We start from the raw sequence: 26205 nt of genomic DNA on the forward strand, positions 1-26205 counted from the left end.
ATGGATATCAGCTAACAACACACGCTCAGGCGCGCGCGCGCGCTCCCACTCGCACCACGCAGGAGTGGCCCCCGGCATCCTTACCCTCCTTCCCCACCCCCACCCCACCCGCTCCCCAGCTCGGCTACTGCTCGCTCTGGCTGCCGCCGCCGCCGCCGCCGCCGCTGCCGCCACCGCCACCACCACAGCTCTCTTCTGCTGCGGGGCCACAGCCTTGAGTGTCATTCAAGGGACAGCACAACCTCACCCCAGCTCTCCTACCTCTGCCCAGCCGTCCCTGTCATCCTCCCCCTTCCTCGTCCACACTCCATCCAAAGAAGAGGGAAAGCACCGAACAGAGGCGGGAGGAAGGCAAAGTCTGCTCTTCTCACCTCCTGGCCCCCTGGCTCCTTCATCCTCATTCTCTCAGCACCAACTCCCCTACCCCAAAGGAATCCCTCAGGAGCTGAGGCGACTCACCCCACTGCCATGTCCAAAAGCTTGAAAAAGAAAAGCCACTGGACTAGCAAAGTCCATGAGAGTGTCATTGGCAGGAACCCGGAGGGCCAGCTGGGCTTCGAACTGAAGGGGGGCGCCGAGAATGGACAGTTCCCCTACCTGGGGGAGGTGAAGCCCGGCAAGGTGGCCTATGAGAGCGGCAGCAAGTTGGTGTCTGAGGAACTGCTGCTGGAAGTAAACGAGACCCCCGTGGCGGGGCTCACCATCAGGGACGTGCTGGCCGTGATCAAACACTGCAAGGATCCCCTCCGGCTCAAGTGTGTCAAGCAAGGTGAGCGCAGCGGCTTGCTCGGTGTTTTGCCAGGAGGCTGGACCGCTCCAAGCGCGGGGCATAATGGAAGGGTGGGCTCGCGTGTAGGCTCGCGTGTGGAAGGGGGTGTGTTGCGCGACGGTGGGGTGAGGTCGAGAGAGAACCGGCAGAGCAAGTGGGCTTTGCCGGGGTTCCGAATGGGGGGCTCGGTGGAAGGGAGGGGCGGATTGCGGTGGGGCGTGCAACTTTGTTTGCGCAGTTATCCCCTCCCCTTTGGTAGGTGTTCGGCCTTGTGTGACCTCGGAGGTGCAGGCGAGCTCCCGGGGCAATTCAATGTGCGTCAGCGGCACGGCCCGCAGTGGATGGAGAGCTTTTAGGGAAGGAAGGAAGGAAGGAGGGAGGGAAGGAAAGAAGGAAGGAAGAAAAGAAGGAGGGAGGGAGAAAGGGGAGAAGGGAGAAAGGGGAGGAAGGAGCAACTTGAGGGTGCAGCGGCATCACCAGCAGGGCGGGGAGGAGTAGGGGGTGGCGGGACGAGCAGAGAGCTGCGCCCTCCGTTTCGGGAGCTGGACTGAAGACGCCTTGGGGGAATCCCTGAGCCACTAGTTGACGAAGAAGGGACGGGGCAGATTGCTTAGGGCGCTTGGACGGGTCTTCCTTAACTTTTTCCCTGCCTCACTCCCCTGTCCCCCTCCCCCGCCCACGATCGTGTCATGTGGGCACCGCGCGTCACGTGCGCACTGACTAACCCGGGCGCTCACCCCGAACTGGCCCGCGGGAGGCGGTGCGCGAGGAAGGCGCGGCACTAGCAGCGGGTTCTAGCGTTGGGGGTCAGGAGGAGAGACGTGGTTACCGGAATGTTCTTTACTATGAACATTAGGTTGAGTGGAAGTTCTCTGTGGTTGGACTCCCCTCTGGCTTCGGATTTGGGCAGAGGGGGGAGGGGGACGTGTTTCTGAGGAGGAGTTGGATGGAAAAGCCAGCTGGTTGCAACTCAGGCTCGGTCAGCTCCAACCTGGTTTAGATGAGGCTCGGCTGAAGGCTGTGATGGGCTCTTGCAGAACTCTCTCGCTGTCTTTGCCTGAAAGAAAATTATGGTCCGTAGGAGGGAAGAGGGAGATAAAAGTTTCTTGGAAAGAGGACAACTTTAGCTCGAATAAAGTAGTGTATCTTTGTTTTCCACGTGGGGTTTCATATATTTTGTAGCTCACATTCGCATCTCGTGTGTGGCATGTATGTATATGTGCACATTCACATCAATCTAAAGGTTTCTTGTTGGTGATACATTGTTTGTCTCGCCTCATAGATGGAATTGAGCTGTCATTGCCTGCATTTTGAGCAACCACTTAATCTTACTGCATGATCAACTGTCAAGAAACACTCTTAGGGGGATATGAAACACTCTTAGGGAGCTATTCTTCTCTATAAACCAGTTTTAAAAGTAAGCCAGTGAAAAATGAAATCTCAGGGAAAATTTCTTAACTGTAAATTGCCAGACAAAAAGAGTTTTTCATTGGGGATTCTTGAGTATTAGTAGCTGATGACTTGAGGTAGGCTAATGTGAACATTGACTTGTAGGTCAACATAGCTCCATACTGAATGAAACTGAAGAATATGAGTTTGGTAGGAAGGCAAATAGAGTATCTTACTATTTCTCAAGATGACATACCAGAGGCTCAAATATAGGCGTTCATGTTAACATATTTGATGTCATGGTACTATCTTGCAGCAATAGATATAAATGTAAGGTTTTGGTTTTGAGTCCAAAAATCTGCTTTACAATTGATGACCATGGTTTTGTTGGCAACAAGGTTGGTATTTGTAGTGGAAAGTGGCTGCAAACCTTAAGACATTGTTTAGTTGGACTAATGATAATATCCTAATGAAGGAGGTGATTGTCCTATTATAGTTTATAATTAGTACCACATTTTAATGTACTCATTCTGAGCACTGCATTTTGAGATGGACCTTCCCAAACTGTAACTCTAGCAGCAAGAAAAGAAAAGAAAGAAAGGGAGATTGTTGGGTATTGTCAATCTATTCTATAAAATCCAGTGGAAAGACTTGGAAAAGTGAAAGCATGAAAGCTATCATTAAATATTGAAAAGCTATCAAGTAAGGAAAGGAATTCTGACTATCCTGTGATACTCTATAGGGTCAAACTAAGATGAATCTATGAAAATGTTTAAAGGATGAAGCATCTTTACTTTTATTAAGAAGATTCTAATAAAGCTTTAAAAAAATCTGTGGACTATATTGTGACCTCATGAGCCCCCATCATTGTGTTTATGAAGAGGCCAATGACCACGTGCCATGGATTCTTATGTAAGACGGGTACCTGGACTAGATCTCATTTAAATCCTTCCATGATTTGATCCAAGGTAGTCTCTGATACTCAACTTCTGTGTTAGATTTTATTTGGAAGATTACTGTTTTTAGAACTCATGGCATATACACATATAATGTGATATATTTAGGGAAAATTTCTTTTCATTCTGTGTTAACCTTCAGTTCTGCGCTTCACTGAGCCATTGATGATTGATGTTCATAATGATGTTCACAGAACCCCCAGAGGAATCTGATTAACCTCCTGAATCACTAACCAAGGAGCAAAAATAATTGCTTCTTTTAGCTTTTTTGGAAAATATAATCCTCTTTTATATTCTTCTATGTATGGTGATTCATATACTATTCCCTTGTTGAAATCTTTCTTCCCCTTGTCAAATAATAATAGGTTTACTTTATCATTGTAAGCAAAGTGAAAATTTCAGAACCGTAGATACAGTGCCTGTGTGTCTTGGGTTTCACTGTAGATTTCACTTGCTGGAAAAATATTTAGAGACCCTTGGCTCAGTAGTCTTATTTCTAGAGAGCCAGTAAACTAGCATAACTGAAAAACTTAAACATGGCTCGTTTTAAAATATTAATGAGATAGTTGATTTTCGAGTATTCAAACATTGGGTATTATACAGAAACTACATATGTAATCAGGTAAACTGAGGCAGGTTTTGCAAAGAAAAGAAGTTTGAATAATAAGAATATTGATTTAAAAGTGCACAAGATAAAATTGCATTGTTTAATCACTTTTTACTTCTGTTTTTGGCTAATTTTATATTACAGTTGTTATAAAATTAAATTATCATAATTTTAAAAGAAGGTGAACTACCAGAATTTTAAGACACACTAGACAAATAGATGTAGTTTTTCTACATTGTATAAATGTTTTTAAAGCCATTTTTGAGAGCCATTTAATTAAATTCAAGGGATTTCTTTTTAATTTAAGCTGCATTTAATCCACACAGTGATGAGTCACATATGAAAAATATCTTTTATTGTCACATCCTATTATTATTTATAAACTATGGCTTTTTAGTTTATAATAATAAACTTTCCTCATCAAACTATTTAATCTAAATTAGCACTTCTGTTCTATGATCTCATTAATGCAGTGGACGCAATTGAAGGACGTCTCTTGAGTGATTTTGAGATCTGTGCTGGAGAGCTAAAGGTTTTTTTTTTTCTTTTCTTTTAAAATCTGCACTAAAGTTCACAGCAGCCAGTTACATAGACCACTGTGTCCTACATTCCTTGCTACTGCATCTAAAACCACATGGGGACCTACATAGCCTGAACTTATTTTCCCGTTTAGGATCTCACGATGGAAAATAAAAGACAAAACGTTTTATAATTCTTCCTATGTAGGAGAAGGGCCAAGTAAAGCCTTTGAAATTCAGTTCTAGAGAAGATGTACATTGCTCTCCCTCCTATTGCTCCTTTCAAAGATGCCTTCAAAGGAAAGAAGATCCAAATTTATTGAGTCATGCTTTCTTTTTGACTGACTTCAAGGTAGTATCATAGAGTTAAGCCTCTATGCTTCCTTTATTTGAAAAGCTGAAAACAAATTGTGTCAAATTTTCTCCAAGATTGATTTTCCTCCATAGAAATTTATGTATGTCAATTTTATTGAATTGTTTAAACAATTTGATCAGTTAACTTTTTTAGGATAAAGTATCTTTAATGTTTTGGAACAAGGTTAATGAGACACTTATCTTTGGGCATAATTTATGGGGGATGCTACTTTAGTTTTTCAGTATATTTTTTAATGTACGTAATTTAGGTAGTATGACCTTGAATGCTAAATATGACTGTTTGCTTTTTGTATGTGTTTGTTTTGAATGAGAGTAATCTTGGGGTGAAATCACAGCTAATGTATTTAAGTGCCACCATTTCTGCTCTTAACATTTATACGGTACAATCTTTTGCCATATTTCTTATGCTCACTTTTCTTTTTAGTTGCTTGAAATTCACACATTCACATTCATAATGAGCAAAAAGTTTTCAGAATTGACAACCCTGACTGCTTGTAGTTTAAACAATGGCTTTCAAATGCATAGCAGTCCCTGGCTGAATCATTTCCCTCAAGAGTTGTGATAGTGTAGCCATTAAATGTAGTCTCCCAAGTAGCCTGTCTGGGTTTGAATCCTGAATATGCCACTTAGTATTGGCTATATAAACAAGTTATCTACCCTGGGGTAGTAATAGTATCTTGAGAATATTAAATAAGTTATGTATTTAAATGATGTAGTGTCTGGCAGATAATAAGCATTATGTAAGTGTTAGTAAATGTTATTCCAAGCATACTGGTCATTTTGAGCTAGTGACATGAAATGTTTTTAACTTTCAAGATATTTTACACTTAATTGAAGACTAACTGAAAAATAGAAAATGATTGACTAATTAATACTATGAGTAATTTGCAAGTAGTAGTCTTCTTTGAAAAGCATTAATGTGAAGAGTAATGCCATTAAGTGGAATGGAACATGTTTTCATGTTTTAAAAATAACTCTCACTGATACCACCTTTATGTGTAAAGATATGTTTTATATTTATTTTATACTGTAACCATAGTTTTTCCCCAGTTATTTATTCCCTTTGTACCCATATCTCTTCTCCTAAACAGTTGGTGGATATATTGAATCATTTACTCTAGGTTTGACAAGCACAGAAATCCTATTAGAATTCACTAATTTAACCTTAGGAATTTATTTATACTTCTTGCATGTGACTATTAGATGCTAGTATCATGGTTTTTTTTTATAATCATATTTTATTTATTTATTTTTTGCTACATTGGGTCTTTGTTGCTGCGTGTGGGCTTTCTCTAGTTGCCGTAAGCAGGAGCTGCTTTTCCTTGCGGTGGCTTCTCTTGTTGCAGAACGCAGGCTCTAGGTGCACGGGCCTCAGTAGTTGTGGTGCACAGGATCGCAGGCTCTAGAGCACAGGTTCAGTAGTTGTGGCGCATGGGCTTAGTTACTCCGCGGCATGTGGGATCTTCCCGGACCGGGGCTCGAACCCATGTCCCCTGCATTAGCAGGCGGATTCTTAACCACTGTGCCACCAGGGAAGTCCCGACTATTATCATGTGTTAAGGCAGAACTTTTATTTCTTAGCTAGAGATCAAGACCTCATAAAGAAGGGCAATAACGAAACAGAATTAATTCCTAAGTGTTCACAGTCAACCATGTATAATAAAGAAAAATACATCAAAATTCAGCAAAAAGTTTACTTTGCATCTGTGAGCACATCAGCAGCTCAATATGAGTAATTCTCTATATTAACACTTTAAAGATGAAGGATTTACCACTAGCCTCCCCCAGTGAGTTTAGCATTTCAGCTGACTTAGTCCCTTCTTAGAATTCAATAGGAACATCTACCTTGAAGGTCCAGTGCCCAATATTAATTTTCTTTTTTAATTTTTTTTTTTTTTTTTTTTTTTTTGGTGGTACGCGGGCCTCTCACTGCTGTGGCCTCTCCCGTTGTGGAACACAGGCTCCGGACGCGCAGGCTCAGTAGCCATGGCTCACGGGCCCAGCTGCTCCGCGGCATGTGGGATCTTCCCAGACCGGGGCACGAACCCGTGTCCCCTGCATCGGCAGGCGGACTCTCAACTACTGTGCCACCAGGGAAGCCCTCTTTTTTTTAATTTTTTAATTTAATTTAATTTATTTTTTTATACAGCAGGTTCTTACTAGTCATTAGTTTTGTACACATCAGTGTATACATGTCAATCCCAATTGCCCAATTAATCCAATATTAATTTTTAAAAATCTTTCTAAGCTACAATCTGGCTATTTATCGTGATAAGAAGCATGGAATAGGGTCTTACAACTTGCTTAGTATTGTGACTCTTTAATTATTTTTTCTGTTCTAGTCCCAGCTCCCTCTCTTCTGTTTACAGAAAGGACTGATGTGATATTTCCTTTAATAAAAGTAAATTATAATTAATTTTGTATAGATAATTTAGTAATAGGTTGATAAGTACTGATTTTACATAGACTTATATAGGGATATGCATCTGCTTAAAACTGTTGTAAAATATTCATATTGTCATAGGAAGTTAATAATTGCTTCTATTATTACATTTCATTGACATGTTACTCTATTAAAAAAGACTCCATTTGGAGATTAATTTTTTAAAAACTTAAAAAAATTGTTTAAAGTTTAATATACAGTGTTGTCTGCTTTGGATAGTCTAGAAGTAACAGAAAAAAGTTTCCTTTTTTGACAACTGATTGAATATTAACTCAGATGCATCCAGTGCATCTATTTTCAAGGATCCAGTAGGTTAATGAGTGGATATTTTAAATGAATAATTAGATTTGTTTCAATATTTAACATATTTCATGGCTTGTTTTACCTTGGAAAACATTTCTCCCTGTAATGGTTACATGAATCCATGTCTGGCTTTGTGTTATTTTCAGTTATTTTGGTTTACTTAAAAAAAATTTCACTTTTATGGCAGTCATCATATATACAATAATGGCCCCAAACAAATATGTGACAGAAGAAAGAATAAACCTTTATAGTGTGAAGTAAAAGATATTTTGAAGATATAGATTTTTCTAATGATAAAATTTGTGGATTAATTTTTTGAACCTTTTAACTGCCTTTAGTGAAACTCGTGCATAGGAAATCAGAGATTTTTCTATAAATAACCATGGGTTTAATTAAGTGACTGTGAAATGAAATAGGAAGAAGCAAACTTGTTTAACAAAAAATGTATATTTTATTTATCTATTTTTCATATTACATTGTGTTTAAAGAAGTTTCTTAAAACATGAGTTTCCCAAATGTTACAGTGACTTATTTATATTGTCATGATTACAGGTAGCGTAGGGGCTGTTTGCACTTTACATTGCACTTGAAAGATCATACATAGAGAATGTCTCAGTAAAAATGTTAAATGCAAAGACCAATTATATGTATTTTTAACACTTATTTATCATTTTATAGGTGAGCAATGGTGCTTATCCTAGTATTTTGTATCACTGTGCACAGGAAGGTACATACTTACCTGGAATATATATTAATTCAAGGATAACAAGTGCTGTAGAAACCCACAGATCAATCTAGCAACATACCCTAAGCTTGTCAAAATCTGATTAGCTGGTTTGCAAGCACGAGCAAGTTTCAGAGATATGAAATGTCCAATGTTGCATCTGTGAAGCATTCTGATCAGTCCACAGTTGAACCCAGTTTGCCTTTCTTTGCAGTCTGTGCTATAAGGATGTTAAAGCAACTCTTTACTAGACAAAGTTTCTTCAAAAAATAACAAGCATTAATAGAGACAATAATATTTTACTATAATTATTACTGTGATAAATATCACTACAACATACTACAATATATAGGTGTATCAAAGTAGCATGCTGTACATCTTAAGCTTATAGAATGTTACACGTCAAGTTTCTTCAATCAAAAAAATAACAAGCATTTAGGCCTAAAGGGTCACAAAAATCTCCCCAAAATTGTGGCTTACTTCCAAAAGCACCCTGAACATGCATAACCATAATCTTGCCTTTCTGGCAAGTCAGGTACTTAGTGGATGGCCATTTTGTTAGGACTGGGGCTTTAGACAGAAGTTGATTCCTCTATGGAAAAGCAGGAATATTATCAAAGATGCTCTTACCCATCTGCAGTTAAAATACTACAACCTTCCTTCTTAGTATTTCTTCTGAAACATTATCTCTAACATTATCTCCTTTTCCTCTTTGGTTGGAAGTACCTTTTCTTTCCTTTTCTTAAGTTCAGTGTGGCAGAGTCCCTCTAGTGAATAGCAAATTTGTTCTGTTCTGCTTCTTTGTATACATGGAAACACACACACACTTTTGAAACACTAAGGTTCAATGCTAGTTTTTTGGGTTTTTTAAAATTTATTTTTTGGCCACTCTGCGCAGCATGTGCGATCCTAGTTCCCTGATCAGGAATTGAAACCGGCGCCCCCTGCAGTGGAAGCACGGAGTCTCAACCCCTAGAGGTCTAGGGAAGTCCCTCAATGCCAGTTTTTAAATCAATAGTCCCAGAAAGGCATTTATGCATGTGAGGATACAGTCTCACTTTAGTCAGAGTTACATAAAATTATTCCATGTGTGACGAATCTAGCTGAAAAGCTTACATAGGTACCCATAAATTTCCAACTGTGAGTGGTATTTTTAACCCTTATTAGTTATGATAACGGGAGACCTAAAGACAGTGAAATCAAGTGCCCAGATGATTTCTGTATTTCATATATATTAGTTGTTAAGAAATGATAATAAGAATTTGATAGTTTGGATTTTAGTTACTTTTATTTACATCACCAAGTGGCTGGTGGGCTACAAATGCCTAGGATAATGTCCTAATGTTAATGTAACAAAGGAAGGGTAGAGATAAGGGGCATGCTTATTCATGAACTTGATACCATATTTACAGAGTAGTTTAAATTGCACTGGTTTAGCTGTCTCAGAGTAAAATAAGAGGACTGGATCCAACATGCTTTGAATATGTGATATATTACAATTCTGAAGAAGTAATCATTTAAAAATAAGTTAAATGATGCCTAACTTATAAGTGTTTAGCTAAAATACAGGTACTAGTGTTGCTTTACTGAGAATTTGAAAATGTCAGGAAAAACTAAGCTTAATTAACATGGGTCCTAAGAGGTTTTGTTATGAAGTGGAGAATATGATAATTCGAATTACATTGATGTTTTAGTTTAAAACCATTTTCCTTATGTCCAATTAATTTGCTTTGGAGTGTGTCTATATATGAATTTATAAAGTACATACCATAAACTTTACTAAGAACTATTTAAAATTTATATCTTTTTAATTTTTTTTTTTTTTTTTTTTTTTTTTTTTTTTTTTGCGGTACGCGGGCCTCTCACTGCCGCAGCCCCTCCCGTTGCAGAGCACAGGCTCCGGGCGCGCAGGCCCAGTGGCCATGGCTCATGGGCCCAGCCGCTCCACGGCATGTGGGGTTCCCCCGGACCGGGGCACGAACCCGTGTCCCTTGCATCGGCAGGCGGACTCTCAACCACTGCGCCACCAGGGAAGCCCTAAAATTTATATCTTTAATAGCCCTAACAGTATGCTAACTTACTACTGTGAATCAAGAAAATATCCTTTTATATTCTCATCCCAAGTCTCCCTTTTAAAATTAATTGGAAATTCTTCATTGTCTTAATGTGAAGAGTATCATGACACCCTTTATCCTTGGGGAAATTGACTCTTTTAGCATTGAATAAGGAGGTACTTTGCTTTCATTGAATATGCTTTCAGACAGACTTTAGAAAGTCACAAAGTTATTAGAGACGTTGTTGGTTGTCTACCTGGAATACATATTTTCTTTTCCCCCTCCCTTCATTCCTTACTGAACAGAACGCCAGTTTTGTTCAAGTAGCCACACGCTGATGTGATGCTATGCCATGTGTTTCATATTATGTCAGCCTTATCCCAAGGGAATGAACTTAGACTAGTCTAAACCAAGCATGGTAATTCCATCTCTTTGCCAATGATTGTTTTAGGAAATGGCTTATAACCCAGCTCTAAGTAATGAAAAGTAAAGTGAAGCCCCTTGGGGACTTTCTGAGAAACTTTTTAGTACTTAAAATAAGATCTAGGACAGATCTATTCATTTTTCAGTCTATGGAAGTTGCTGTACATGGAGGTGATACCTGGGGCAACTGTAGCCATCTTGTGATCATGAGGAGAGTGGCCAAAGGTGGAGAATGGCAGAACTGAGTGATATAAGGTTACTGGCTCCTTGATAGTCTGCTAAAATAATGAGCCCAAACTAGTCCTCTCTTAGGACTTCTTGTTACTGAGCTAACAGTACACAAGATATTTTAAGCCATTTGGATTGGGTTTTCTGTTATTTTGAGACCAAAATCTTCTGATTGATATAACTGTAAAATGGTATAAAAATAAGTATTTTATTCCTATTTTATTGTTTTGGGGAGCACTGGTGAATATCCTTCAAAAACAGAAATCTATGTGAAGAATAAACTAAGATGTATTTTCCTGGAACATAAGCTCAGTCAAATTCTAGGTATGTCTCTATTATCTCATTCAGTTTTGCTCTGGTTGGACCTCTGTTTTAAATTCCAGAAAATTGTGAGCATTCAGAAGTAAAATATGTGGGAACACAAATTTATTTTAACATTATCCAAAAGAGAACATAATCAAGAAAGGAAATCAGCTACAAAAATATACCCACCAATGCGTGCCAGAAATATTTTGAAATATTTTTGGAATTATGTAGTGTTTACAAATGTCTATGCCATTGATCCAGGAGTGTATAATTATAAACTGACTCATCAAAAATGTTCCAACACCATTCTTCCAGAGCTAGAATTCATCTAGTTATTATTCAATGAACATTTATTGGTAACCTATTCTCTATCTGGCATTGGATTAGAGACCGGTGATAAAAAGATGAATAAGAGTTCATTAAGACATCATCTGCATCCTCAACTAGTCCATCCTGTGGTATGACTATGTGATCTGAGTTAAAAATCATTAAGGAGAAGGTTCTTTCATTACATAATGGATAGCATCCATTATGTAATCAGAATAAAAGGTAAGAAAAAACATTTTGGAGAAGAAATATGAGTTCTTAGTATTCTACAGTATGGATTACAGTTCAAGTAGTTACATGGACTCTATATATTTTAATGTTGTGCTTATGTTCTAGGCATTCTGCTAGATAGTGATTATAGTAAGGTGTGTAAGTCTTGATCCTGTGCCAGGAATTTGACAGTGCAGTGTATAGTTAAGAGCATGGAACTTCGGAGACAGACAGATGTGGATTCCAGTCACAACTCTACTCCCATGCTAGCTGTGAATTGAACAAGTTATTTCACATCTCTATACATCAGTTCCATCCTTTGTAAAACAAGTGTCATTACAAACCTACTTTACAAAGATGTTATGAGGAATAAATGTTATAATGCCTATAGGATGCTTAGCTTAAGGCCTGGAGTACAGTATAGGCTCAATATTATATATGTAATGTATATGTATATATTTCACACACATATATTGTTTGATGTTATAATTATCATATATACTGTATGTTAATATTCAATTTGGTTTAACAATTACTATAAATAAGAATTTTGAATGGCATACATATTTCAGAAGGTCTATGCTTAGCAGAAGGGTACCTGGTTTCTCCTGAGGTTTCAAGCAACAGTTCATGGAGAAGAGAGTACTTCACTAGGAAATCAGGTGAGGAGGGTAGGAGGACCCTTCTAGAGAAAAAGGCAAGGAGGCATTGATATTGAGAGTTTCTAGAATGTGATAAAGAAGAGTTTCTAAGTACTAAAGTCTGGAATTTAATATAGACAGTAGTAATAAATGAGCTAGGGCAATTAGATTGGGCTATGCTATCATATAGAACAGAATGGAGAACTGCTGAGTATTACTGCTTTATTATTATTAACATCGTCATTAATGACAAACGTTTGTGCGGTGCTTATTATATGTCAGGTAGTGTTCTAAATACTTTAAGTAAATGTTAATTGATTTTACCTCTACAAGGTAGGTACTATCATGAACTCCATTGCGGATAAGAAAATGAGCCCAGAGAGATGAAGAAACTTGCCCAAAGCCACATAATAATTAACAGAGCCAGGATTTAACCTAGGTACTATCTTAGGCAGTATGCTAGCTTGCCTCTCTGTGTTAGAAAGGTTTTAAGAACAGGATTAAGAAGGTCGTGTTTGTGCATTGTTTTCCCAGTGAGTGCAACTGTAGGCAACATTTCATGGAACACATGTAGGCAATGAAGAGACCTAATTAAAGGAGGTTGAAGAAAGAGGCAGGAAGACCATTCAGGAGGCTATAGATTTACCCAGAGGAGAGGTTTTGAGGTCCTGAACTATAATAATGAGGGTAGGAATAGGAAAGAGATGTCTGAGGTAAGAAAACCGTGGATGGTAAAATTGTCAGTACACGTGATTGTATGGGGACAAAGAGAAAGAAAGGAGTCTTGCTGATTTTCTGGTGTCTTTTAGGGGGTGCCAATCATTATAGAGACTGGTGGCAAGGTGTAGATTTGGGGAGAAGGTAATTCCATTGGGATATATTTAATATGAGATGTGCAGAAAGAATTCAAGTGGTAGACATCTGAATATCCCATGTCTGAAATTCAGAAGAGTGAGTGGGGCTGAATGTGTAAATTAGTGAATATGAGATTATCCAATGAGAGAAAATAAAGGCAAAAAGAACAAGGAAACACTGTGGCATCCACGTTTCAGAAGTCAGGGGATCCCAGGAAGGAAACTAAGACTGTTATCGGAACAGTCTTAACACTGAGTGAGTGGTCAGCACCACTGAACACAGCAAAAATGGTTAGAAAGATGATGTCTGTAACATTTCCATTGCATTTGGCAAAAATGGAGGTCACCTTTGTTTGGTGTCATTTCATTGGAGTGGGTGGTGCAGAAGAGTTCACGTCACAGGTTTGAAGAGTGAATAGGAAGTAAGAAAATGGAAATAGCACGTGCCTCCCACTCCTTCAAGAAGTCTGTTCAGTAGGAAAGGTAATGGACAGTTATCTATCTAGGAGATGCATGTTAAAAGAGATAGAGGTGTGTGTGTGTGTGTGTGTGTGTGTGTGTGTGTGTGTGTGTGTTATGATGGAAGTGACTTGAGCTTGAATTTCTGTATTTATCACATAAATACATGTTTTTCATCAATAAAAATATTCTAGCAAATTAAGATCCTTTGATTAATTGAATAAATAATTATTTATTATACTTCTGTTTTGTGTCCTGCTAAACTAGGTCTTGGCATTGAAATAGTAATGGTCAGACCCTACCTTCCAAGACTACAGAGTAGAAGAAGAAGCAATCACATACAAAGCTAACCTTAAAACACTGAGTTTTAGTGGAATGGTACAGAAATAAACATACTGCTTTTAGAGCAAAGGAGGGAAAGGAAGAAGCAGAGGAATATAATGTAAGGAGTGTGGATCCTGGAGTAAGAGGACTTAATTGGATTCCAGTCCCAAGTTCATTGCTATCATGTCCTTATGGGGCTATTAACTTTCTTTGAGCCTCAGTCACCTCACATGTTATAGAATGCTTGTTAGAATCCAAGAAGGTAATGCCTATGGAAATGTTTTCTAAAACTTTAGTGTAGCTTAGTTGGAAATGTTATTACTTAAGAGATGGAAGATCACTGAGGGTATGTGTATGTGTGTGTGGGTGCTTCACAGCATAAGGGATCTTTGGAATGGGCTCTAATGCATGAGTGGGAGGTGGGGAGGCATAGAAAGCAGAGAGGAGAGCATGACCAAAGGTGGGAGAGGGTGAAAATGACCCTCCAGTAGAGAGAACTAAATACAGATCAGTGAGGCTAGTGAAAGGGGTAGCTAAGTAATCTTGATACCAACTGAGGATTTTTCCAGAAAGGAAACTTAGAATCATAGCAGGGAAGGTATTAAATGAAAACCTAAAGAGTTTGGACATTATTCTCTAGGTGAGTAAAGCCACTGAAGGTATCTGAACAAGGGAAAAGCATAATCAAAGTGATTGGGTTTTTTGGTTTTTGTTTTTTGAGGCACAGGGGCAGGGAGGAAATGTGGTGTGAGGTATGTATTGAGAGGAGAAGAAAGTGAGAGCAAGGCCTAAGGTCTGGAATCAGCAGTGGGAATGGAAGGACATGAACTGGAGACATATTATAGAGGCAGGATGGATAAGGATTTATATCCAAGTGATTGGGAAGTAGTGGTGAAGAGGAGGCAGGAGTCAAAGATAACTGCCCTGGGGGTGGATGTTCAGAGTAGATGAAGATGCCATTAACTACAGATGTTAAAATTTAATCTACAGTAGAAGTGGCTTCGGGCTGTTCTAGAAATCGAAAATTGCTGTCTTGGACAACTGTGGAAGAAGCAGCATGCTATTTTCAGCATATATGACTCTTAGTGAATAAGTAATATGATTATATTCACCAGAAATTTATCACTGGTTTTACTTAAAACAATTGAGACTAGGCCTTGGAGTTAGAGATAGTGAGTTAAAAGAATAAAGTTATAAAATGACCTATTTTTAATTTTTAACAGATTTTCTTATTTCATGTTGCTTCAATTGAAACAGTGAGTGGAAAAAAATGAGTGCCTGGGAATATAATATGTTTGAGGTTCCTGGCAGATGGCACGTTTCTGATGTTCAACAGTTGTTGGTCACATACATCTAGAGCTCACAAAATTGCTGGAGCTGCAGATTAGACAGTTGAGTTATGCTCTTTTTATGATGGTAGCTGTAGCCCTTCAGGGAGCTCTGGTCCCTTTATAAGAGCATTGAGAGTGAAAGGAGGCCAAGAATGGGAATTTGAGGGATGCCTGTATTTAACAGGCCTGCGTATATAATCTTCTTTACTTAGTACTTCTAACTTAGAGGGTGGGTGTCGGGGGTAGGGGGGAACATAAATCTGTAATAATGTACTAACCACTTTTTAAATTGGGTTCTTTATAATATGTATCGTATAGGATACATTTATCATATAAGGATTTTTAATGTTAATGTATCACTGTTAAGCACTAAAGATAATGTTTCTAGCAAGTCATGTACAAACAATAATAGTGGGAACTCTTGTCTTCAGCAGTGCTGCCTTTATCCGCTGTATGTTTTTAGTTTTAATTCAGAGGTCACAGAAGTAAAACTGCCTCATTTTCTGGTTCTGTGAGCTGCTATTTTGAGACCAAGATATTTGACCATTGATGTAATATTCTAGGCTATATTTGGGGTAAACCTTGAAAATCCAAACTCTTCTCTAAGTTTTACTAGGAATTCTTCATTGAAACTATGTTTGTAATGAATTACCTTCTCTGTCACATAAAATTATTCAAATGTTTCCACGTGGCAGTGGTAGGACTGTGCATATTTTTGAGCACTCAAAATTTTATCTTCTTTCTTTCAGGTATCTTCTCTAGTTCAGGGTCCCAGAAATGAAATATAAAGTATTTTGAACTGTATGTGGTATATAATTTTGGTTATAAATTAAAAGAATGGCATATACATCTCAAGATCTCAAGGTTCATGTATTTTATCCGCTATTTGTACGTGAGGATTAGATCCAGAGCTCCTGATTCTTAGTATCACAACAACATATTTACTCATTTCTATTTGCTATAACAGTGGTGGGCTGATAAAGTTGTCAGATATGTCACTTGCATTAGACCTGGAATTCATCCAGTAGGGACAGCATCTAATTTGTGTTTATTTCCCTAGTACTTGGAATGATGCCAGAAAATATGTAGAATGTTTAGGTAACATTTTGAATGGATGAATGATAAAGGTCTTCTTTCCCTGTAATAGTTGATTTATTTGAAACATTATATTTGTCAGGGTTCACCAGAGAAACAGAACCAATAGGAGACATATATGTATATATGAGGGGAGAGAGAGAGAGAGAGAAAGAAAGAGGAAGATGTTTATTATAAGGAATTGGATCATGTGTTTACGGAAGCTGACAAGTCCCAATATGCGCAGAGTAAGTTGGCAAACTGGAGACTAAGGAAAGCTGATGGTGTAGTTTAGTCTGAAGACCAGCAGACCTGAGACCCAAGAAGAGCTGATGTTTCAGTTTGAATTTAAAGGCAGGAAAAACTGATGTCCCAGTTCAAAGGCAGTCAGGTAGGAGTAAGAAGTCTCCCTTACTGGGGGAGGGTCAGCCCTTTTGTTCTGTTCAGGTCTTCAACTGATTGGATGAGGCCCACCCACATTAGGGAGGGCAGTGTACTTTACTCAGTCTACTGATTTAAATGTTAATCTCATCCAAAAATGCCCTCACAGACACAGCTAGGATAATGTTGGACCAAATATCTGGGCACCCTGTGGCTCAGTGAAGTTGACACATAAAATTAACCATCATCTACATATAGAACCTCTGCCCATAATTAACAAACATTGGTAAGTATAATCATTTTAGTTTACAGCTATATCCTTGAAAAATATTTTTAAACATTTCAAATAATTTATTTTTGAATATACTCACAACTCTTTATATTATGCTGTGGTAGATTTTTGGCAACGTGATCACTACCTACCTCATCCATTATGAGACTCATTTTGCTAAAAGTGTTATTTTTTCCTCCAAATATGCCCTATTTTGTTCTGAAATGCATTCTTGCCCATCATTAATCCAAATCACAAAATTTTCCTAGTGTATCATTTCCATACTTACACTGAAACTTGTGAAAGGAATCCGTTTCTGTTTAATTTAAAAGTTATGTGTTAAATAGTTTAACATATGTAACATGTATAACGTATGCTTACTTGATTCAAAATAGTATGAGCCCTGTAAAAAGCTGGCTTGCTCAGTTGATTACCCATCAACATCTGAGAGAGTTTAGCTACTAATAATTGAGGCGGAATGACATTGCCACAGACCTCCAGTATTAGAAGGTAGCTTAGAAGGTTAGGTTAGTTAGATGAAGAGATCTTCTTTATTGGGACATTTAAATTGGCTATTTTGCTCCAGCAGGGAGATTTTCATCTAGGAGGAGAATTGTTTCAGGCTGTTCTAAGGAGAGAAAATTGCTCTATTTGAGAACTAAGGAAAATGTAGAGGTGGTAGATTAAGTGGTACATAGTAAATTAGTAATAAAATGGTGTTCATGTCCCATCCCTTTAAAAATATCTTTAAATTGTCTGAGTAATCAGAAATAAGAGCTCAGTCAAGAAAAACACAGTACACATTTTTGTACTAAGAGTATTTTCTCCTTTTCTTTTTTCCACTTGATATTTTTATGTATTTGGTTGATAGGTAAATCAGTAAATTTTCTTATTTTTCAGTTTAGGTATTCATGTGACATTCCCTGAAGTAATTCATGTTGAACTTGAAAGTTCCTGTTACATAGCCCTGCAATGTAAGCATTGTTGAATTTACTTAGGGGCAATTAATAAAAAATATTTAGTAATAATAACAAACCCTGCTAGGTTATATTGACCACTTATTACATTCCAGCCACATGTACTTTCTCATGTGACCAGTGTATTAAACAGGTTGGACTCAAAGGGTACAAACAAGAAAAATTAATTTTCCTCTCACCCCTGCCTTACTAAAGACCTCACCACTCCACCTTATAATTGTTTTTACTTTCGTGTAACAGAATAGTCTCACTTTCCGGTATTAAAAAATGTAGTCTGCTCAAAATATTGTACAAACTTTAACCTGGCATCCAATCGAAAGGTTCTCCTCTCTTTTGAGCTTAATCTTGATCAGGAACTCTGGAACCCAATAATGAAAAAGTGTGGTCTGTTTCTTTGCTTTATTTGCTCCACCTCTATCCACGCTCTACCTGTCTCCACTGAGGCCAGGTCAAAGGAGGAGGAAAACTTCATATATCCTTGACTCATCACGTGGAAATTCAGCCACATCTCTTCATGTTCCAGTATCATGGGCAGCTCCACCCAAGCTCCCACCTTCAGGATTCTATGGCAAGAAGTGGGCATAAATCCCTGTCTTTATGAATATCCCCAGGCTTATTTAGAAACCTTTCAAGTTCATCCAAGAACTCTCTCAGAGTTTGCTTGTGGGTAGCAGCATGGGGCAACCATGACTGTTTCAAGAATTTAACAAGCAGCTAGTCTGGGAGTAATCCTCGTGAGTGACCACTTTCTTATGTGCAGCACAGTCTGAGAAGGAAGGTGAGATGACACTTCATTGTCTATTAAGATTCCTTTCAAGGAATCTTTTTTGTGGAATCTCTTTTTCAAATACTTAGTCTTCTCATCTGGGCTATTGGGAGTGATGGTCTTTGGACTGGTTTTACCATGGATATAATTGATAACTTGCTTATTTCCCATTGTCCTCATCTATGAAGCTACATTCCAGGAAAACAGGAAAAGCCCCACTTCACATCTAAGTACATTCATTGAAGGCTCACATTAACTCTATGAGGAAAGTGATATTTATCATCTCAGTTAAACCTGAGGAAACTGAAGCATAAAGTTTCATTACTTGCCCAAGGTCACTCAGGTTGCCCAAGGTCACTCAGTACTAAATGGCAGCCTGACTTAAAAGCCCATACTCTTATCTACTTTATTGTGTTACTGAAACAGGACAGTCTAGAGAATTAATGATCCAGTACCCTAGATGGGTGCCCAAAACTGCAGAGCAGACAGTTGTTAATACCCAAATATTGTGTCACTTTTCTAGTTCTGTTTCCCTTTCCAAAACTTCAGAATTTCTGTTAGAGATGACATGCATTTCTTTTCTTTCTTCCTGTCTTAGAATGATTCAGACACTTCAAAATTAATCCCTAATTTTCATGTTGAAATCATAAGCATCTTAGAAGTGTTATAATATTTCTTATTCTGCTGTCTCAGTATTGCATAGCATACATCATTGGCAACTATAAAAATACTATAACGGGACTGTGTTAAAAGACAAGGAGAAACAAATTCTACAAATGATGAAGAATTTAAAATGCCCTTAACAGCATTTTTATGCTTTCTGAAGTTTTTAAACAAATTTTATTTTGTGAACTTGAAAGTTTATTACATTATTCCTTTACATGAATATTTTTTTCAGAGATCAAACATTTCTTATTTGTCTTCTTCCTTACCCTCTAGGAAATTGTTAGTCTTACTGCTACACTTGACATAACTCTGCTGTTTGTTTACACTCAGTGGCATCAAGGTACTTTATAAATATTGCATTTCCAAAATGTATCTACTTGTAAAATGTAAACGTGGGGATTTGGCTCCAAAGAACTGTCTTATCTCAGGTGTTTTGTTCTAGTATGCTCATGTGGAGCTTATATTTAGTATTAGTTGGGTTGTAGCTTTATTTCCTCTTGCCTAGCAGGATCAGCTATTTCCTTCTGCTGGTTCCAATTATTATGATTATTTCCAGCCTGAGTGAAGTTTAGCAAAAGCAAATATAGAAAGGGAAAGAAAAGAATAGGCTATTCCCTTAAGCTAACATTCAAGCTTATCAGTCTTTATTTCACTGCAGAAACCATTTATTAATATTTGGAGTTAGCAATTTAATATTGATTTTGGTCTTCTTTGGTGTTCCAGACATAAACCCAAGTGTGTGCAGGGCACAGTTTAACACTGTAACGTAGTATGGAAAATGCCATTTCCTTGCCTCTGATAGATAAGACTGTTGTCCTTTTCTGTTAGAGAAGCTAGAGGGAAGATGGATTTGTATTTGTTGAGTTTTGTTGTATTCCTTGCACATGTAATATATGAAAAAGTAGAGGTTATGAGCACATATGTGTTAGTACATACATAGTAAACAATATTTACAATTAGTTGTCTGATTACATACTTGGGGTCATTTTGGAGACTATTAAGTATTTTTCTTGTAGTCTGTGCTTGGGGCCCCAGACACTTGTGTGGATTAATCTTGTGGAACTGACAATTGAGTAGGAGTCAAGAAACTCATTCCTATAGGCTGCTTTTTTCCTCCATGTTTCTTTAGTAACTTTGTGGCACAAAAACAATTTTTCCTCCATTCCCAAGGACACAAAGGGTTTGATAAAAACCTCTAAGAACTTAACTCATTCTAATAAAGTTGCCTGAAGCTTTTATATAAACTTGAGGATTCAGTGGGAGTGGAGAATAAGGTCAATAAAGACATCAAATTGGACGCTCACTTTGTGAAGTCGCCTCTCTGTCATTTGTTTCCATGCATTCCTAATTGCCAAGGCTAACTAAAAATTCTGCAAAGCCTTATTTTGCCACTATGAAGGAGAGAAATGACTAAATGCAAGAGACAGCTATTGATGTACGTTTAAATTTTAAATTAGAATATTAAAAAATTAAACCTAAAATTTCCTATTTAGCAAATAAGAATTTATGTCAAGTACACAAGCATTCTTTGCAATAAATATGCTTGCCTCTTCAGAAAATTATTTTCTTCTACTTTTAATACATTTAGCTTAAAAACAAAACACATTTTTCTAATTTTCTGAATAGTGTTCCCTGATGGAAACATTGTTTTATTGGCTAACATCATCTTTTTTTAAAAAAAATATTTAATTAATTAATTTATTTTTGGCTACATTGTGTGTTCCTTGCTGCGCGTGGGTTTTCTCTAGTTGTGGTGAGCGGGGACTACTCTGTTGCAGTACACGGGCTTCTCATTGCGGTGGCTTCTCTTGTTGCAGAGCACAGGCTCTAGGCACGCAGGCTTCAGTAGTTGTGGCACGTGGGCTCAGTAGTTGTGGCTCATGGGCTCTAGAGCACAGGCTCAGTAGTTGTGCCACACGGGCTTAGTTGCTCCACGGCATGTGGGATCTTCCCGGACCAGGGCTCGAACACGTGTCCCCTGCATTGGCAGGTGGATTCTTAACCACTGTGCCACCAGGGAAGTCCAAAGTCATCTTTTTTTATTTAAGCTTTTAAGTGGATAGCATTTTTGTTTTAAGTTATAACTCCTATTTTAAAAAGACACACATTAACTTGAAAATAATCTTTAAGGCCAGCTGCTGAATCCTCTTGTTCATTTGGTAGACTCGTGACTGACTCTACATTCAATAAGATTATTTTATTATTTTATTATTACAGAAAAGTCAATTCTAACATATGTGAAAAATATAGGATTCTCTGATAAACTTATACAAAGAGCTTTTGCCTGTGTTGCTAACTTCCAAAAAAAAAAATCCCACAAAACTCTACTGAAGGTAGAGAGCAGAAAATTTTTTTCAGCAACATTGTAAATTTTGCTAAGAAATATAGAGAAATCAAAACATTTCTTTTGATTTATTGACTTGTCAATAAGGCTTATAGTACAGTGTCTATGTTCAAGATTTATTATATATTGAAATAATTTGATTTAATTCAAACAAAATGAAAACAGATTGAAAGCTGTTCTGTGGAATAATTTTTTTAATGAAAGGTGGTGAAGCACTTTTTCAAATGGAAAAATATATCCTTAATATAGAAGCATTGCAGATGTGTATTTGGTTTTGAGGATATTTACATAGACTTGTGGAGTATATGGAACTTATAAACAGGTCAATTCTCTTATATAGCTACACATAGTCTACTTTTATTATTGTTTTTATGATTGATAAACAAGGCATGCTTAAAAAGGCTTTATGTAAAACATATCCAAAATTCCATCTAAATATTTAACTATTGGAAAATATAGAAAACTAGATATTTTTGTGTTCTTAAAAGTAAGTTTTCCAAGGGACATGCCTTGGGCTAATGTGAGCAATGACAATTACATATTTTCAGTGGAGTATTAACTCAGCTGAGTTGTCATCCAATATAATCCAATAAAGAGATGCAGTACTGATATCTTTTCAGCTGCATGTTCATTTTGCATTGCACTCAACTTTGAAGATTCTACTGATTGTTCGTAGACCAGCAAGTAACATGAAAATGGTGATGATTATAATAATTTTGAATTTTGAAATTTTATATTCAGTGTTAAATCTAGGCATTTTAACATTCTTTGTGTATTTATAACTTGCCAAGAATAAAGATAGACCAGGTTGTTAATAAATAATGATATTCTAAATCATCCAATCATACCAAATAAACACCACGATGGCAAGGTGATAATTCTTGGTAGTGGTCATAGGATATAGAAGCCACTGTTATGGGACTATAACAGATTTAAGGTGGAATGGATTCAAGCTGGAATGGTTTATGGAAGTAGTATTTCAATTTAATCTCAACTCTATTTCTATAAATATCCAGATTATTATATTTTCCTCTGAAGAAAAGATTTCTTTATGACTTGTAAAGCCAGATTTCTCTGCCTATTGTTGTTTATTGAATTTATACAGGTATATGTTCAGACCTGATTTTTCAATCTGAAGCTGTCAAATTTTCATATAGTCTTCTCTGACTGGAACCAGTCCCATGTTTTCCAGCTGCTCTCTATACATTTCCACATACATGCTATGTTTCATCCCTTTAAAAATCTAAATGTCAACTTAGTTTCCATTTCAGAAAGTTGTACCTCCTGGTTTCTCAGTTTCTTCTAATGGTGCCTAGTTAGATCTCTGTTGATCCCTAGTTCAACTGAACTGGAAACTTGGAAATCCATGCCATCCATCTTTCTTTTTTCTGACTCCTTAATCAGTTTAATTTTGTCAGTTAGGTCTTGGTAATATTTCTTGTACTTGTTCTTTGCTTTCCTTTTCCTCTGTCAGTGCTCTATGTGTGCCCCTTCATTTCGTATGTCCGTACTAATACCATAGCTTCTAATCTAGTTTCCTGCTTCTAATCTAGTTTTCAGCAAGTGACTACCAGATTAATCTGCCTGCAATAGCATTCAGCATCATACTTCTCTTTCTACTGTTCCCTCCCCTCTTAGTAAATTACCTGTAAAGGCTTAACCTAACATTAAGAACATCCCATAATAAAACCTAACAACCTTCTACATGTGAGACCATTACCCTACAGATACAGTACATCTGAGGCATGCTGAAATAGTTCAGTTTTATCTCCATCCTTTTGCCCTTCCTCAGTCAAGAATATTGTCCTTTCAGTTTTGCCTGTTTTGAATTTCTGTCTGGTTCTTTTTTTTAATTAATTTTTTATACAGCAGGTTCTTATTAGTTATCTATTTTATACATATTAGTGTATATATGTCAATTCCAATCACCCAATTCATCCCACCACCACCACCCCCTGCCACTTTCCCCCCTTGGTGTCCATAGTTTGTTCTCTACATCTGTGTTTCTATTTCTGCCTTGCAGACCGGTTCATCTGTACTGTTTTTCTAGATTCCACATATATGCGTTAATATACAATATTTGTTTTTCTCTTTTTTTTTTTTTTGTGGTACGCGGGTCTCTCACTGTTGTGGCCTCTCCCGTTGTGGAGCACAGGCTCCGGATGCACAGGCCTAGCAGCCATGGCTCACGGGCCCAGCCGCTCCGTGGCATGTGAGATCTTCCCAGACCAGGGCACGAACCCGTGTCCCCTGCATCGGCAGGCGGACTCTGAACCACTGCACCACCGCACCGCCAGGGAAGCCCTGTTTTTCTCTTTCTGACTTAGTTCACTCTGTATGACAGTCTCTAGGTCCATCCATGTCTCTACAAATGACCCGATTTCATTCCTTTTTATGACTGAGTAATATTCCATTGTATATATGTACCACATCTTCTTTATCCATTTGTCTGTCGATGGGCATTTAGGTTGCTTCTATGACATGGCTATTGTAAATAGTGCTGCAGTGAACATAGGGGTGCATGTTTCTTTTGGAATTATGGTTTTCTCTGGGTATATGCCCAGTCTGCCTGGTTCTAATGCTACCTCCTTCTCATATGATTCGTTGATGGTGCTAATCAGAAGTGTTATCTCCATTCTTATTTGTCTCAGTCTTAGGGCACTTACGGTGAACCTCCTTGCAAAATCCTTTCAAAAATTTATATGCATGCCATTTTACCTGCTGTCCTATAGAATCCTAAGTTTGGGGATCGAAGCTTAAACTTCTTCCCAGTTTCTTTCATTACTGTCTTCATAGAATAGGTACTCAATATTTATTGAATGAAGATCTTTTCCTGCGTCAAGACATGAATGAATTTTTGTAACCTCAAACTGCCAATTTAGATTCTAGATTGTATACAATGCACGTATATCACATACCCAACCAGAGCAATATTTTATTTTTAAATGTTTCTATAATAAAACCTTGCAATGAGAAGATAGTGAAGTTTATTGGGAGTAAAGAATTCCTTTTTCTCTTCTGTAGTATTAAAACTAACTGCATAGGGACAAAGTGAGAGAGTGGCATGGACTAATATATACTACCAAATGTAAAATAGATAGCTAGTGGGAAGCAGCTGCATAGCACAGGGAGATCAGCTCGGTGCTTTGTGACCCTAGACAGGTGGGATAGGGAGGGTGGGAGGGAGACGCAAGAGGGAGGAGATATGGGGATATATGTATATGTATAGCTGATTCACTTTTTAAAAATAAATTTATTTATTTTTGGCTGCTTTGGGTCTTCATTGCTGTGTGCGGGCTTTCTCCAGTTGCGGCGAGCAGGGGCTACTCTTTTCATTGTGGCGTGCCGGCTTCTCATTGCGGTGGCTTCTCTTGCTGCGGAGCACGGGCTGTAGGCACTCGGGCTCCAGTAGCTGTGGCACACGGGCTCAGTAGTTGTGGCTCACGGGCTCCAGAGCGCAGGCTCAGCAGCTGTGGCGCACGGGATCAGCTGCTCTGCAGCATGTGGGATCTTCCCAGACCAGGGCCCGAACCCGTGTCCCCTGCATTGGCAGGTGGACTCCCAACCACTGCACCACCAGGGAAGCCCTGCTTCACTTTGTTATAAAGCAGAAGCTAACACACCACTGTAAAGCAATTATACTCTAATAAAGATATTTTTTTAAAAAACAACTAACTGTGTAACCATTCAGGTATTCAGATTGAAGCAACATAATTTTCAAAGATACTTAAGAACACAATTATGTAATCTGAATAGTGGAGAAGATAGGAGGGCAGTTCTAATCAAGGTAGAGGAGAACAGATTTATTGCATTTGTAACTTATTATATCATTAACATAGACTGGAATTTCCCCTGATATCTGAATCTGGAGTTCAATAATAATTCCTTTCCAAAGAGTAAATTCTGAGGGGAACTGGCTTCAAAACCAAAATGTGAAAAGTTCCGCTCTCACATTGTGCATCCCTAGTTAGTTTGACAAATTTATGGAGATAGATTATAAACGCCCCATGTTCTTGGAGGAGCCTACTTTTATATGCAGTAACATTTCAAAAGAGTACACTTAAACAGATAAATAACTGTCTTCCATTTAATTCCTTAAGAGGCAGAAGATAGTTGGAAGCTGTAGGAAAATGAGAACCTTCCTAGTTTCATAATTTCTATCTGAGAGATAGAAAATCATTTTTTATCTTTGCTTTAGCTTACAGTAATATAGTGACAATCCTTTATGCAGGTCTCAGAATTTCATTGACGAAGATGCCAAGGAGGAGAATGAGGAAGAAAGGTAGAGGAGCAGGCGAGGAGGAAGAAGATAGGAGTTTGATTTCGTCTAGAACATAAGTTTTTGAGCTAATGATCTCTGCATTCATCTTTAGAAAGTGTTCCATCAACCAAATTGTTGGAATAATAATTTTATCTAATAATTCCCATATTGGAGTTCTGTAGTTGTGAGAGTTTAGGGGAGTATAGCTAACAGGAGTGGAGCAA

At 37.9% G+C, this 26205-nt stretch overlaps 1 protein-coding gene across 3 annotated transcripts in view; it reads left to right on the forward strand.

Annotated features, from left to right (window-relative positions):
- Positions 1-468: 468 nt before the first annotated feature.
- The window catches only part of MAGI2 (membrane associated guanylate kinase, WW and PDZ domain containing 2), a gene marked incomplete at both ends in the record, with an annotated part of 1325315 nt that continues 1299578 nt past the window's right edge, over positions 469-26205 (forward strand). For all 3 annotated transcript variants that reach the window (XM_079710838.1, XM_079710839.1, XM_079710840.1), the window contains one exon: positions 469-769. In XM_079710838.1, the coding sequence (XP_079566964.1) occupies positions 469-769 (301 nt within the window). The remainder of the gene's footprint in view (positions 770-26205) is intronic.

Source organism: Hyperoodon ampullatus (genome assembly GCF_949752795.1).
Source record: "Hyperoodon ampullatus genome assembly, chromosome: 9".
In the NCBI taxonomy this organism is placed as follows: Eukaryota; Metazoa; Chordata; class Mammalia; order Artiodactyla; family Ziphiidae; genus Hyperoodon; species Hyperoodon ampullatus.